Below are 15,679 nucleotides of genomic sequence, written 5' to 3'. Positions count from 1 at the left end.
GGGCATATCAAACATGTTTGTAAACACCTGATGAATGGATTAAATAAGACTCTGCAGTCAGGTAAATTTGGAACCAAACCCTGGGTTTTCTACTTAAGTATGTAGTCTTAGGCAAATTATTTAACTTCTCAGAGCCTTGTTTTCTTCATTTATAAAATGGTGTTGCTATCTACAGTCAAGCAAGTTGTATTAATAGAGCAGAAAAAAAGTATAATGCTATTGAAACACAGGAGGAATTTTCAATATTACCATTATTGTCATTGATATTTTACTTATATGTCTTCCTTGCCAGATTAGAGAGCAGTAGAGTGTGGAGGGAAAAGACTGTATTCCCAGCTATCCCAGCCCCACATCATGCTGTCTGCAGACAAGAGCTGTTTAATAAAGATTTGCTACATGATTATTTTGTCCATCTCTTTTTATTCTGCAGTCCTGGGGAAATCAAACCCAGTGACTCATGCATGCCAGGCAAATACTCTACCACTGAGCTACAACCCTGCCCAAGTTCTTATCTCTTTTAAAAGTGCTTCACTATGTTGTATGAGGTGCTGGTCTAAGTTCTTTGAAGATGTCTTTTTAATAACCCTGTGAAGAAACCTTATTTTAGGAGAAAGTTACACTGGTAGCTATTACGTTATACAGCTTGAATAAAAACCAAGTTTGACTAAAGAGCTCTCACTGCTAACTGCCACCTTTACTTCTTTCCCTGGCACAGTGATATGTAGCTATTTTTGAGCAAGTTACTAATTGTCAGCCTTAAGAAGTGGCAATGGAAAGGCACTTAAAAGCCTTTTTATTTCTTCACAGGAATCTGGATAATCTTCTTCCTTCCTAGGTCTCTGGTTTTCTATCTAAAGCCTATAGTGAAATAAGAGTTGAGTAAGTGGGATGGAACATGAAAAGTCAGGTGTTTCTTTTTTCTTGAAATTTTTACTTGTAGATGGACACAATACCTTTATTTATTTATTTATATGTGGTGCTGAGGATCGAACCCAGTGCCTCACACATACTAGGCAAGTGCTCTGCCACTGAGCTGCAACCCTAGCCCCTCAGGTGTTTCTTTTCTTTTTTTTTTTTTTTAAATTGTAAACAAATGGGATACATGTTGTTTCCCTCAGGTGTTTCTTATTGCCATTTATTTAAATGGAATGAACTATAAGGAGTTGTCCCTCCTTATCTGTGGGGGATTAGTTTTAGGACCCCTCATGGATATAAAATCAACAGGTGCTCAAATCCCTTATATAAAATGGTACAGTATGTGTATACAACATACACATATACTTTAACTCATCTCTAGATTACTCATAGTATCTAATACAATGCAAATGCTATGCAAACAGTTGTTATATTGTATTGATTAGGGTATAGTGACAAGAAAAAAAATCTTTATAGATTCAGTACAGAGGCAATTATTGCAGGTCTAACTACATAGTACCTTTGAGAAACAATATAACATTTCCCTCCCCGAGTAGTTTCCATCAGTGGTTGCCTAATTCCCAGCATGTGGAGCCTACAGATGTGGAGAGCAGACTGTATTCATATTTCATCATATTAACCAAATTCATTCATTCCTTCATTAAAATTTGAAGGCCACTGATGTGTGAGCCACTGCAGAAACACAGAGGAATCATACAATAACAAAGAAAAATAGAAGATCACACAATGTCATCTGGTTTTAGAGAGTATTATGAAAACAATCACCTAGGTGTTTCTCTAAGACAGACTCAGATGCACTGGCTTTGCCGGGAAGGAAACATCTTTTTGATTTAAGTCTCAGATCTGCAAGTTAGTGCCTAAACCTATGGCTACCATGTCCCTCAGACATTTTACTTGCTATTTCTGTCATAAAACATATGCTATGTAATTTTGCATCCACTTTGTATTTCTTTAACTTTTTATTTTGAAATACTTTAAAATTTTCAGTATTTCAGCAAGTGAGAGAATTCCCTATGCCCTTCACCCAGCTTCCCTTAATACTTACATTTTATATAACTCTAGTACAATGATCAAAACTAAGAAAGTAACACTGATTTAATACTATCAATAAACTACTGGCTTTATTTTTATTTCATCATTTTTTCCACTGATGTCCCTTTTCAGTTCAGTATTCCCCAATGCATTTTGTGTCATGTCTCTTAAGTTTTCTCTAATTTTAATAGTTCTTAGTCTTCCCTTGTTTCTCATGATCAAAAGTACTAGTCGTGTATTTTGTAGTCTATCCTTCATATGGGGGTGTGTCTGATGCCTTCTCATGATTAGATCAAGGGCACAATTCTCCAGGAAGAACATCACAGAATTGATGTATTTGCCTCAGTGCACATAAAGGAATATGTGGTATTATATCTAATTACTGCTGAGTTTTAACCTGGAACACTTGATTAAGGTAGTGTCTGGTGGGTTTCCCCACTGTAAAGTTACTATCTTCACTTTGTAATTAATACATATTTTTTAAAAGATACATTGAGAATATGAATATCCTGTTTCCCTCTGAATGTTCACCCATTAGTGTCAACATTTGCTAGAAGATCTTGATGGCATCAACAATCACTTGTCATTCTAATGATTAGCTTTCATTTCCTTTATTCCTATTTATTTTTAAAATTTTACTTTCAACTGACAAATAATAGATGTATACATTATGTTTATGGGATACAATGTGATGTTCTGATATATGTTTACATTGTGGAATGATTCAATCATGCTCATTTAACAAATCTATCCCCTCATTAATTATAATTCCAAAGGAAGAGTTGTCTCTACCCCCTTATTTATTTATTCATTTATTATCCTGCTATATTATATACTGTCATGAATACTTTATTTTTGAGTTATAATTCAATACTATTGTTATTATTTTGATGCTCAAATAGTTCCAACTTTGGCTATTAGGAGCTGATTCATGTTGAATCCTGTGTCTTTGAACAGCCTCCATTTTTAAAAAATTTATTTTACTTTCAGCACTTCCTTATCATATGGCACCAGAAGATCTTCCAAGCTCATCTTTTATTTTCCCTTCCTTGAAGCAACCACTTCTCTAAGGAATGGTAAGCCAAGACCAGGCCCTAGATCTGCTCTTGATGTGCCCAAGAAATTGACAGCTGGAAATAACTTAGCCAGTATTCAAATACAGGTCAAGTGTTCTTTTTTACTATATCACAGATGTTCTAAGGATATCACTAATCCGAAGCTTAATCCAATTTAATATTGGAGGTGAAGCTGTTAGGAAAAATCCTTTACATTAAACAAAGATGAGAGATTTTCTAGTTTATCACAGGGATATAATCATGATAAAGTTACACTAACAGTGTCCTTATCAAGCAAATAGGAATAATTAGGATGTTTATAGACTAAATGCCAGAAATATATATCTACATTCATTTTAGTAATCTACATTAATTGGAGGAGTGCATGATGTGCTAAATACACACATCTTATCCTTTTTTTAAAAGTTGTTGGTGGACCTTTATTTTATTTTTTTTTTTTTATATGTGGTGCTGAGAATTGAACCCAGCGTCTCACACGAGGCAAGTGCTCTATCAGTGAGCCACAACCCCAGCCCACATCTTGTCCTTTTAGTGCCAAGATGATACATGTTTCATCCCATGACACCAAGGCATGAACTTCAAAGTTTTACTCTCACAGTGGTTTTGAGATTTGGTATTTCCATAATCTCTTATCTGGTGTCTGTGTGGTCTGAATGATTACAGGAGATAGGATCTTTGCTAGAGTTCTTAACCACAGATCAGTTACTGGCTCTCATGGAAATCTACTAGGCCTCAAAGGTTGAGTCCTGTAACTATCACTAATCTGACTAACCAGTAACAGGTCATGGATATATTTGACCATGTACTAGAACTGCTATTACTGTTTTCTGCTCTATATTTTCAAAGTTGACTTACTGACCTTTATCTTCCTGATAACAAAAATCATTATTATGGTCATCACTAAATTATATAAATTACCAGTGCCCAAACAGCATTAGCAAAGGGCCAATGTTTTAGGAATCAGAGTCTTGCACGAAGTAAATAAGCTGATTCTGGTGATTACTGTCTAATGGAACCAAGCACAGGAGAGAATTCAGATTGATGGAATGAAATAATGAATAGATTCAACATTAAAAAAGCAGCTGGGGGATTGCTAAAATGCAGATTCTGATTAGGTAGGCCTGGGGTTGGGCCTGAGATTCTATATGTTTAATAAGCTCCAAAGTGATGCTCATCTTGTTGGTCCCTAGAGCACTATGAGGACCCAGAGAATAGAATAAGAGAAGTTGTAAATAGGGTACCAAAAACCTTTAACAGTTTGTCAGTATTTACTGTTGCAAAATGATTATAATTACTAGATACTTTCAGGATTTTTATTTAGTTAGGGAGAAACTGTTAGGTAAACTAAGTCATTTTTTAAAAAAGAGAATTAAAAACAAATAAAACATTGAAAACTTGTCTTCAACCTATGAAAAAGTAAGTAACTTCTAGGAATCAACACAACCAAGGCAATTTTTAATCTCTAGCAGCATGTCATAATGTCTAATTTATAATTTAAAAAGTCCTCCTACAGAGCAGCAGATGGCTTTGGGGTTAAATTTATCCTTGTTTCTCAAATTACCAGTAAATTTAGCAACCTAGCTTTGATGAAGAGTTACACATTGTTTGTAATTATTATAATAGAGTGAGGAAGACAATTATGAGGCAATGAAAACTGACAAATGAAAGGTAGGAGAGCAACCGGGACAAAGCTGACCCACTGCACAAACTGAATACCCAGCAGCCAACATTGATGTCAACGTGTATGTACTTTATTGCCCAACAAATACTTTTCTTACCAATAAGAAAAGGTCAATTGCACAGTTCACGTTTGAATACCAGTCACTCTCCCCAACGGACAGAAAAGCTAAGGAATACTCATCACAGTTGAGATGGTATGTGATCTGATGACTGGTATGCCATTTATTTGTCCTATCAGGGAGTTTCAGTGAGCTAGGAAGAAAACAAGTGATCTTCCTTAACTTCAGTGACTTAAGGGTGGGATGGGAGAAACCAAACCAGCCAAGACCTTTGAGCTCTCCTCCATGTTCCAGGCTTAATATGCTGTTCCTATTAAGCAGGACTGAGGGACACGAGTCTCACTGTGCTTGCTCGTCCAAGGCTTTTTTACATTTTACAAAGCAAGGGATAACAAATGGAAGATTCCCAATAAATATTTTCCCAATTCTGTCTTCACCACCCTCCTCCCATTTGTAGTTCTACTGCACTGTATACACAGAACTATATACACAGAACTCTTAGATCATTTAGTAGATAGGAAGGTTATTAGAAACAATGGCAGAAATGATAGGCTACTACATCAAACTAGAAAGAAAGCATCCTTCTTGAGCTAAAGATAAGTGACTTGTGATGCATAGGTCAGATTAATCAGCCCAATTAGCCAGGAGTGGTGGCACATGCCTGTAAACTCAGGAGGCTGAGGCAGGAGGAATATCAAATTTGAGGCCAGTCTCAGCAACTCTGAGAGAGACCCTCAGCAACTTAGCAAGACCTTGTTTCAAAAAAACAAAACAAAACAAAAAAAACAAAACAAAAGGTTAACATACATACCAAATACATTTAAGATTTCTTTCAAAGGAAAAAATTAATTTGCATCAAGTAGAGAAAACGTTCAGTATAGGTGATAAATCTTTGTTCCTTTGAAATTTGTATGAAGGCTTTAAGACTGGTTAATTTTATGTATGTATGTATGTATGTATGTATGTATGTATGTATGTATGTACTGGGGATTGAATCCAGGAGTGCTTTACCACTGAGCCACATCCACATTTTTTAAATTTGAGACAAGGTCTCACTGAGTTGCTTAGGGCCTTGCTAAGTTGCTAAGGCTGGCCTCAAACTTGCAATTCTCATTCTTTGACTTCCTGAGTTATTGGGATTACAGGTATGGGCTATGGTGTCTATTTAATTAAAAAGAAAAATGTTGAAGGGGGTTATATGGTTATCAAAATTATAAGGCTTTATTTTCACATAAAATCAATTATTTATTGAATACAAATAATAGCCATCTTTTATTGAGGGTTTACATGGTGCCAGGAGCTTTAATTAACAATTTACTTAACAAATACTTAACCAGGCACTTAACAAACTTTGTACCAGGCCCTATTCTAAAAGTATACTCTACAAATATTCAGGTAATAACCACTATGAGATATGAACTTGTCTCAATCCATTTATAGATAAGGAAACAGAGTAGAGAGAGGTTAGGAGAGGTTAGGAAATATGTCCAAGGCCATTAAGCCATAAGTGGCAGTGCCAGGATTCAAACCCAGGTAGCCTGGTTCTAGAGCCCATACTCTTACCTAACGCCATGCAGGCCTCCCTGTCTTTAATAATCACTCATCTCTACAGAATCCTGAAAAACAAATTAATCCCTATGTAATAGATAAAGAAAACCTGAGAGATTAATCAGTCCAAGATCATACCTACAAGTGGCACAGCCAGAATTTGCACCGGTACTGTTACCAAACTCAGCACTCTGTATGAAACCTTGTTTGAATTGTGATTATTTTCTGAAAACTTCCTCCAAGTAATTAATATATTTTATCCAAGTATTTATTTATTAAAAAAACTCAGATTAGGAAAGTTTGAGAATAAAGCTACATGTTCTTTAATTTAAACACTTAATAAATAGTCATAAGCCAAAACAGCCAAGAAGAAACACTGCAATTCTAAAACCACCGAAAGTCAATATAGCTTTGCATGCAGTCTCTTACTCTGAATATCTTAATGCTCATATTTTACTAGGGCTTCACGACTGAGGAAATGAGCACACCCAGGTGTGGGTGAACCATGGATCTTCAGTTCTGAAGCCGTTACTCATTGTAGGGAGCATAAACTAGAAACTGATCTTGAAGTCATGTTTTTATGTATTAAAATTAACCATTCTTGGTACTTCTATTTCATTTTCTGTCTTATAAACACAGACACAAATTCTAATTTAGTTCTGGTTTGTGCTTCTTTTCCATTTCACATACAGGATGGCTCATGATGTATTTTACTTTAGGTTCCTGCAATTTTTTTCCATGAAGTCTTTCCCATGTTAGATTTCTCTAAAAGTCAAAGCCAGTTGGGTTAACACATGTCAGTAATCCCAGTAACTGGGAAGGCTCAGGTAGGAGAATCGCCAAGTTCAAGACCAATCTCAGCAATTTAGCGAGACCTTGTCTCAAAATTAAAAAAAAAAAAAAAGAACTGGGGGCTGCAGCTGTAGCTTGGTGGTAGAGTATTTGCCTAGTTGTGCAAAGCCCGGGGTTCAATCCCCAGCATCGAAAAAAATTGTCTAATTTCTGCTTTAAAAAAAAAGATTTCTTTAAAAGTCAAGATTTCTCAGAGATCAAAAGACATTGTTCTTAAAGATAAAGAGGGCCACCAAAATGTCCTAATATCTACAGATAAAAATAATTATCATAGAGAAAATTCTTTAAAAAATACATCTGGGGCTGGGGTTCTGGCTCAGTGGTAGAGCGCTAGCCTGGTATATGTGAGGCATTGGGTTGATTCTCAGCACCACATATAAATAAATGAATAAAATAAAGGTCCATCAACATCCTTAAAAAATAAATAAAATAAAACAATAAACAAAAAAACCCACATCTACACTTTTTTTTTTTTTGGTGCTGGGGATCGAACCCAGGGCCTTGTGCTTGAGAGGCGAGCACTCTACCAACTGAACTATCTCCCCAGGCCACATCTATACTTTTAACGACATGTGCAGTCCTTCCTGATCTGGCCCTGCCTACCTGTCTGGGCTCTTTCCCTGTCGTTATTACTGACACTTCTTACATTCCACTAGCTAAGGTCTATCTGTAGTTTCCCTAAACACTCTGGAATTTTCTCTGGCCTGTCTTTTGCATAAGCTGATCCATATGCTTGGAATAGCCACCTTGACACTGACCCCTATCCCTCCTTCTCCCTCTCTCTCTGTCCCTCCCCCACCCCACAAATACCTTCTTGCTAACCTAATCTTAGCTAATAATTTCCTTGATTCATCCACTCAGTCTTTCCCCTAGTCTCATGGCCTTGAAAACAATGATCTTTGGTGTTATATTTACTTAAAAGTCTGATTCTTTAAATTAATTCCTTGGAGTAAGAGTGGGGTTAAAAGTTTTTTGTTGGTGTTGCTATTGTTTTTGTCATAACATGTATGCATATCCAGGATTTAGCCCAGGAACATAGCTGAAGCTTAATAAACATTTACTAAAATTTGGGGTTAGGGGTGAGGATGCTAAAGAAAAAAATGAGAGCAAGAATATATTTGAGTGTTTAGACATACTGTATTCATCTCTCCACTTGTGAGGAATGGAAACCAATGAATAGATATAGAGAACCCCAAGTTTAGTTCTTATTAATTGAGGAAGAACTGACACATGCTAGGAAACTACAATACTGTGGCCACAGAAACCTAGTTTTAATAGGCCTGCTGCTTATTATTTGTGTCAACTTAGCAAGTTATTTATTTGTATTTCAGCATTCTCACTTAAAAACTGGCAACAGCTACAAGTATATAGCAAAGTATCTGAAAACAATGGGGCTCTATTAAATGCTAGTTGAAACACAATTTTTTTTTTTTTTTTTTTTGATTCACGCATGCTAGGAAAGCACTTTATCACTGAACTTACATTCCCAGCCCTGTCACACTGTCTTAATCAAAGGGAACACTTTGGGTACCTGACATTTTACTTGTCTTCTATATAATTAGAAGGCCCTCAAGTGTAGATATTAAAGAACAAAAATAAAAACAGTAAAAACCAACAAAACTCTAAACATCACATAATAACAAACATACTGTGCTGATCCACCTGTATTTCAGGCAGAATTATAGTAATAGGCAGAACTTGGTTACAATCTTTAATCAATATTCTGTATTTTGTGTTTACGGGTTTCTCTAATCCTATTTTGACATTTTCTTTTGAGATGTTAATGACAGAGCACTTTTTAATTCCTATGGCATAATATTTTCACCTTTAACCTTTCCTTGCCTAACAAGACTCCCAGAACTCCTCTGAGCAATGGTTTTGGTAATAAGGGAATATAAAGGTGAAGTAGGGGTTTCTTTCTTCCTTCTTTCTACAGAGGTACAACTTAAAAAAAAAAAAAGTTACAATCTCTGAAAAAGACAATTTTAGGGCAACTGATGCTTTAAAGAAGTGAACAAAAAATTCCAATGAAGTGCTTTACTGAAGATCAGCAAAAAAGGGTGAAATAAATAAGACCACATGGAAAGGCCAAAAGATGATGTGGGGAACACATAAACAGAAGAAATAAGCAGACATTTAAAAACTATAGAGCCAGGTGTGGTGGCACATGCCTGTAATTCCAGCAAATGGGGAAGCTGAAGCAGGAGTATCACAAGGTCAGCCTCAGCAATTTAGTGAGGCCCTAAGCAATTTAGCGAGACCCTGTTACAGAATAAAAAATAAAAAGGGCTATGGAGGTAGATCAGTGATAAAGTGCCCCTGGGTTCAATCCCAGTAACCCCCCCAAAAAACAAAAACAAAAACAAAAAAACCCAAACTGATAGAAGCAATCTATTACTGTGTATTGCATTTTCACAACAAAAAAATGACAAATCAACACAAATATTTATGTGCTTATATGTTTTTAAATGTAACACATCAACAAAAACACTTTTGTCTTATTCAGATAATCCTATTAAGGAAAAAAAAAAAACCCACACAACAGAATACAGAATAAAAAACCCATTATATACCCTGTAACATGTAACATTGGCATTTAAAACACAATGAATAATAATTATTTACCTTCTCCAAAATGCCCAACACAAAAACTATTGGAGAAGGGTACAGAAATAAACAGTTCAATGTACCAATTAAAGGCTTTTAGCTTATCTTTGATCCACAATGCAGTAAACCAGGATAGTTGTTTTCTCCTTATGAGTATCCAACCTCACTAGTGAATTAATAATCGCTTGGTCAGCTCCTCTCATCTGATGTCTCCTTGCTCCTCTATAACCATTTAGAACAAAACATCATCACTTGTAACTATGCTAAGCATTTAAACCATGCCCCTATTTTCTTCAAACCCTAGCTAAAATAATCCTCGTTTTCTCCTTTGCCTTCAACCTCTACTGCTGCTGCTTTATTCAGATGTGCATGCTCTTCGCTGGACTAGTGCACTGGATTCTTCGTAAATCTTCTGTTTGCAGTCCTACCTACAGCTCCCGTCCATCTAACTCTGCTGCCAGGGACATAACTGCTAATGTGCAAAGCTAAACATGTTATCCCAATTCTACTCACATCTGCACTTGCAATTTTCAATAGGTTAGATTTCTATGACTTATAGAATAAATGCTAAAATCTTTTACATGGAATCCAAGACCCTTTATATTCTGGTCTATACCTAACTCCTCTATCACTCTCCCAAGTCTATATAGATTTCACATTTAAACAGCACTGGGCTAAAGTTCCCACTGTTCCAATCTCCATCTACCTACTTGCAACATTCTGCTTCTGTTTAAATTTCTGACAAGCTTGTACCTCATCTTTCATGCCTAAGTTCAAATATTTCTTCCTTTGTGAAACTTCCCTTGACTTGTAAGGTAATCCCTCAGCACACTGTGTATGTGTGTGTGTGTGTAATGCTGGGGGATTGAATTCGATTGAATCCAGAGTTTCATGCAAGCTACATAAGTACTGTACCAATGAGCTACATCTCCAGCTCTGTGTATACTTTTGTGGGTTTTTTTTTTTTTTTTGGTACTAGGGATTCAATCTAGTGGAGCTTTACCATCCAATGGTAGAGTTTCATCCCCAGTTTTTTTTTTTGTTCTTTTTTTTTGAGATAGGGTCTCACTAAGTTGTAGAGGCTGGCTTCAAACTTGTGATCCTCCTATCTCAGCTTCCTTCTTCATTTGTACATCCCTTCTTCATTTGTACATCCCTTTTTTTTTTTTTTTGGTGGTGCTGGGGATTGAACCCAGGGCCTTGTGCATGCAAGGCAAGCACTCTACCAACTGAGCTATATCCCAAGCCCTGTACATACCTTTTTGGTGGCAAATAGTACTATACTTATTCAGTTTTATTAAGGTGTAATTAACATAAAAATTATATATACTCAATATGTACAATGTGATGTTTTGATATATGTATTGTCTGTGAAATGATTTCCACATATATTGTATTTAGCATAGCACAGTAACTGATACATAAAATATTTACTGAGTAAATGAAAGTTAGCACAGTAACTGATACATAAAATATTTACTGAGTAAAAGAAACCTAGAAAATATAAAAACTTTAACAACTGTAAAGAGTACAAAGGAAAACAAGCAAAATAGTCTACCTTAGTCTCCTTGTTATTAATCAAAACTCTTATTTGATCAGAACAAGGTAAGGGCTTTGTGTTTCAAATAGTTCTCATTCTACTTCCATCGCTTTAGTTGTGTTTTCTGTCTGCAACCTCACTGTGGTTATTAGACATAATGATGACAGCAGAATAGACAGAGCCAGCAACTTGCACTCTTCTCTGGCCCTATCCATCCCTCCAATCACTGTCACACTTAAGGCAAATGTCCTCCGACAGAGCCCCCCAAGGTACCTGGATGCAGATCAGACCCCAGCTACAGCCCAGCCAGTATGTATATTAATAATGAACTTATTTTCCTTGCTTGTAATTACATACAGAGCTAAGGTAACAAATAAAGTACCCTTTGAGAAAGCTTGACGCCACCAGGTAGAAAAGCTCCTGAAGCTGTACTGCAGAGGCTGTTACAGCGCACCAAGCATGATGGCTCACATCTGATCATTTCATAGCCAGCTGTGTCCTAGTTACCTGCTATTTTGATATTCATGTTGTTATCCAGCAGGAGATTTTCAGCCTTGAGGTCACGGTGCACAATCTTCCGACCATGACAATAATCAACAGCAGACAGAATTTGCCAGAATTTTCGCCTGGCTTCAGACTCATTTAACCGGCCATGATTAGCAAGATAGTCTGTAAAAGAAGAGAGAATTTAGAATTATTTGACCAAATAAAACAGCCCAAGCATTAGCATTCAGGAATATTTTTTGCCCCCCTGTCCCCAAAAGTTTTTTAAATGAATGAAAATTGGGTATTCAAACAACATGCTGTTTTTCAAGTTTATGGCCTGTGGAGAAGTTAATTCTAATCATATTTCAATGAAGTCCAGATAAATGGTAAGAGCCCAAGATCAGATAATGGCAAGTATCACAATGATCACAGAACAATTCAAAATGATTTTTATGGCTAGGCATTTCCTTTTTGTTGAAAAATGTATAGGCTATTTCTCTTACCTACATTTTTTTTTTTTTATTTTCAAATGTGTAATTTATTGAAAGTTGTAAACTCCATAAAACAAAATTTAGATTATTCAAGTCATTTAATATTATTATTTATATTATTGGAAATAAGTCACAATACAGATTGTAGAAAAGGCAGAAAAGAACAATTCAAGAATATTGAGTCCTTAGAATATGTAATTTAGTCCAGTTTTCTGAGACTTTCTTGTCTTCCCCAGAGGATATGAAATTAATTCCAAGTTAGGAAATCTCTCCTTCTGCCAGATACATTATATTTTTATAAAAAATATTCTAATAATTTGTGTTTCTTATAATCCTATTCTAAGATAGTATGCTTATGAAAAAGCTTACGAATGCTTATGAAAAACAATAACTTTCCTGGGTTGCAGTACCACATTTTGTCAAGCGAGGAGAACTGACTCAGTCTTAGTTTGCCACATTTTAAATGAGGCAATAAAATATGGCACAAATTCAAGGGCAGGATGTATGAGTGACATGAGAATAATATGACAACCAGGTCAGTTAGGGTATGATAATGTTAAATTGGTGGCAGAGATTATAGAAAGAACTATATGGATATCTTTTATCACTGAAGAACTACCTAATGGAATAGGAATAGATGACTACACGTAGCTCCAAAATGTAAGTGTTCTCTTACCTACATTTAAAAAATAAAATTTATGTAAGACAAAGGACATGAATGAATTCTCTGGCATCATCAGATGAGGGACATCTTTCCTTAAACACTATTTTCCTACAATTGTTATAAATCTCCTCTACCATGAATACAGTGGTACTTGTAAGCAACTTAAATAATTCCCACCCTATTTGATCCAAAGGGATAATTCTAACCTGCTCAAGAATATGCAGACTTATTTTCCAAACTGAAACTGTTCTGATAGCCATGACAAATGACTGGAGACATGAATACAAGAAAAATATATTTCATAAGACACATTAGCTATCTTTGTGCAATGTTATAATCTTTTTCAAAGCAATCTACCTTACAATTACTTCTACATATACTATGTACATAAATTCCAATATAATTAAACATTGCAATTTATTGAACTTTTATCTGAAGATTTAAAAGCCCTCTGAAATATCTTGAGGGGGAGTGTTATAGTTTCCATATGAGGTATCCCCCCAAAAGCTCACGTGTGAGACAATGAAAGAAAAATACAGAGATGAAGTAATTGGGTTAACAAAGGTTTAACCTAATCCCTCCATAGAGATTAAGTGTAAGCAGGTAGGGTGTGGCTGGAAGAGGTGGGTCCTTGGGAGTGTGTCTTTGGGGTTTATATTTTGTCATGGGGAAGAGAGCTCTCTCTCTGCCTCCTGATGGTCGTGTCTTGAGCCACTTTCCTCCACCACACTCTTTTTTTTTTTTTTATTGTAAACAAATGGGATACATGTTGTTTCTCTGTACATGGCGTAAAGGCATACCATTTGTGTAATCATAAATTTACATAGGGTAATGTTGTTTGATTCATTCTGTTATTTTTTCCCTTCCCCCCACCCCTCCCACCCCTCCCACCCCTCTTTTCCCTCTATACAGTCCTTCCTTCCTCCATTCTTGCCACCCTCCCTAACCCTAACTCTAACCCTAACACTAACCCCTCCCACCCCCCATTATGTGTCATCATCCACTTATTAGCGATATCATTCGTCCTTTGGTTTTTTGAGATTGGCTTATCTCAGCATGATATTCTCCAGTTTCATCCATTTGCCTGCAAATGCCATCATTTTATCATTCTTTATGGCTGAATAATATTCCATTGTATATATATATACCACATTTTCTTTATCCATTCATCAATTGAAGGACATCTAGGTTGGTTCCACAATCTGGCTATTGTGAACTGAGCAGCTATGAACATTGATGTGGCTGTATCTCTGTAATATGCTGATTTTAAGTCCTTTGGGTATAGGCCAAGGAGTGGGATAGCTGGGTCAAATGGTGGTTCCATTCCAAGTTTTCTAAGGAGTCTCCACACTGCTTTCCAGAGTGGCTGCACTAATTTGCAGCCCCACCAGCAATGTATGAGTGTACCTTTCTCCCCACATCCTCGCCAACACCTATTGTTGCTTGTATTCTTGATAATCGCCATTCTAATTGGGGTGAGATGGAATCTTAGGGTGGTTTTGATTTGCATTTCTCTTATTACTAGAGATGTTGAACATTTTTCCATATGTTTGTTGATTGCTTGTAGATCTTCTTCTGTGAAGTGTCTATTCATTTCCTTAGCCCATTTGTCGATTGGATTATTTGCATTCTTGGTGTAGAGTTTTTTGAGTTCTTTATAGATTCTGGAGATTAGTGCTCTATCTGAAGTATGATTGGCAAAGATTTTCTCCCACTCTGTAGGCTCTTTCTTTGCATTGCTGATAGTTTCCTTTGCTGAGAGAAAGCTTTTTAGTTTGAGAACTACAGAACACTAAAGAAAGAAATTAAAGAAAAGCTTAGAAGATGGAAAGATCTCCCATGTTCTTGGATAGGAAGAATTAATATTGTCAAAATGGCCATACTACCAAAAGTGCTATACAGATTCAATGCAATTCCAATTAAAATCCCAATGATGTACCTTACAGAAATAGAGCAAGAAATTATGAAATTCATCTGGAAGAATAAAAAACCCAGAATAGCTAAAGCAATCCTTGGCAGAAAGAGTGAAGCAGGGGGTATCGCAATACCAGATCTTCAACTCTACTACAAAGCAATAGTAACAAAAACGGCATGGTATTGGTACCAAAATAGAAAGGTGGATCAATGGTACAGAATAGAGGACACGGACACAAACCCAAATAAATACAATATTCTCATACTAGACAAAGGGGCCAAAAATATGCAATGGAGAAAAGATAGCCTCTTCAACAAATGGTGCTGGGAAAACTGGAAATCCATATGCAACAGAATGAAACTAAACCCATATCTCTCACCATGCACGAAACTAAATTCAAAATGGATTAAGGACCTCGGAATCAGACCAGAGATCGTGCATCTTATAGAAGAAAAAGTAGGTCCAGAGCTTCAACATGTCCGCTTAGGACCAGACTTCCTCAACAGGACTCCCATAGCACAAGAAATAAAAGCAAGAATCAATAACTGGGATAGATCCACCACACTCTTTTCCCATGATGTGTTGCCTCACCCAGAGCCCTGAAGAATGGAGTCAGCTGTCTATGAAACCATGAGCCCCCAAATAAATTTTCCCTCCTCTAAAATTGTTCTTGTCAGGTCTTTTGGTCACAGCAATGAAAAAGCTGACTAAAACAGGGAGAGAGATCATTATAAATTCTAAAAGATTTTTATTTAATATACATTTCCTAAGTAGGGAATTATGTTGGTGAATC

General features: G+C 36.2%; 1 protein-coding gene across 2 annotated transcripts in view; it reads right to left on the bottom strand.

Moving 5' to 3' along the window:
• The window catches only part of Sik2 (salt inducible kinase 2), a 116,368-nt gene that overhangs the window by 31,537 nt on the left and 69,152 nt on the right, over positions 1-15,679 (bottom strand). For both annotated transcript variants that reach the window (XM_047516200.1, XM_047516201.1), the window contains exon 4: positions 11,838-11,999. In XM_047516200.1, the coding sequence (XP_047372156.1) occupies positions 11,838-11,999 (162 nt within the window). The remainder of the gene's footprint in view (positions 1-11,837; positions 12,000-15,679) is intronic.

Source organism: Sciurus carolinensis, chromosome 11 (genome assembly GCF_902686445.1).
Source record: "Sciurus carolinensis chromosome 11, mSciCar1.2, whole genome shotgun sequence".
Classification (NCBI taxonomy): Eukaryota; Metazoa; Chordata; class Mammalia; order Rodentia; family Sciuridae; genus Sciurus; species Sciurus carolinensis.
The sequence above is the reverse complement of the archived record's forward strand: the minus strand, read 5'-3'. Positions and strand labels throughout refer to the sequence as shown.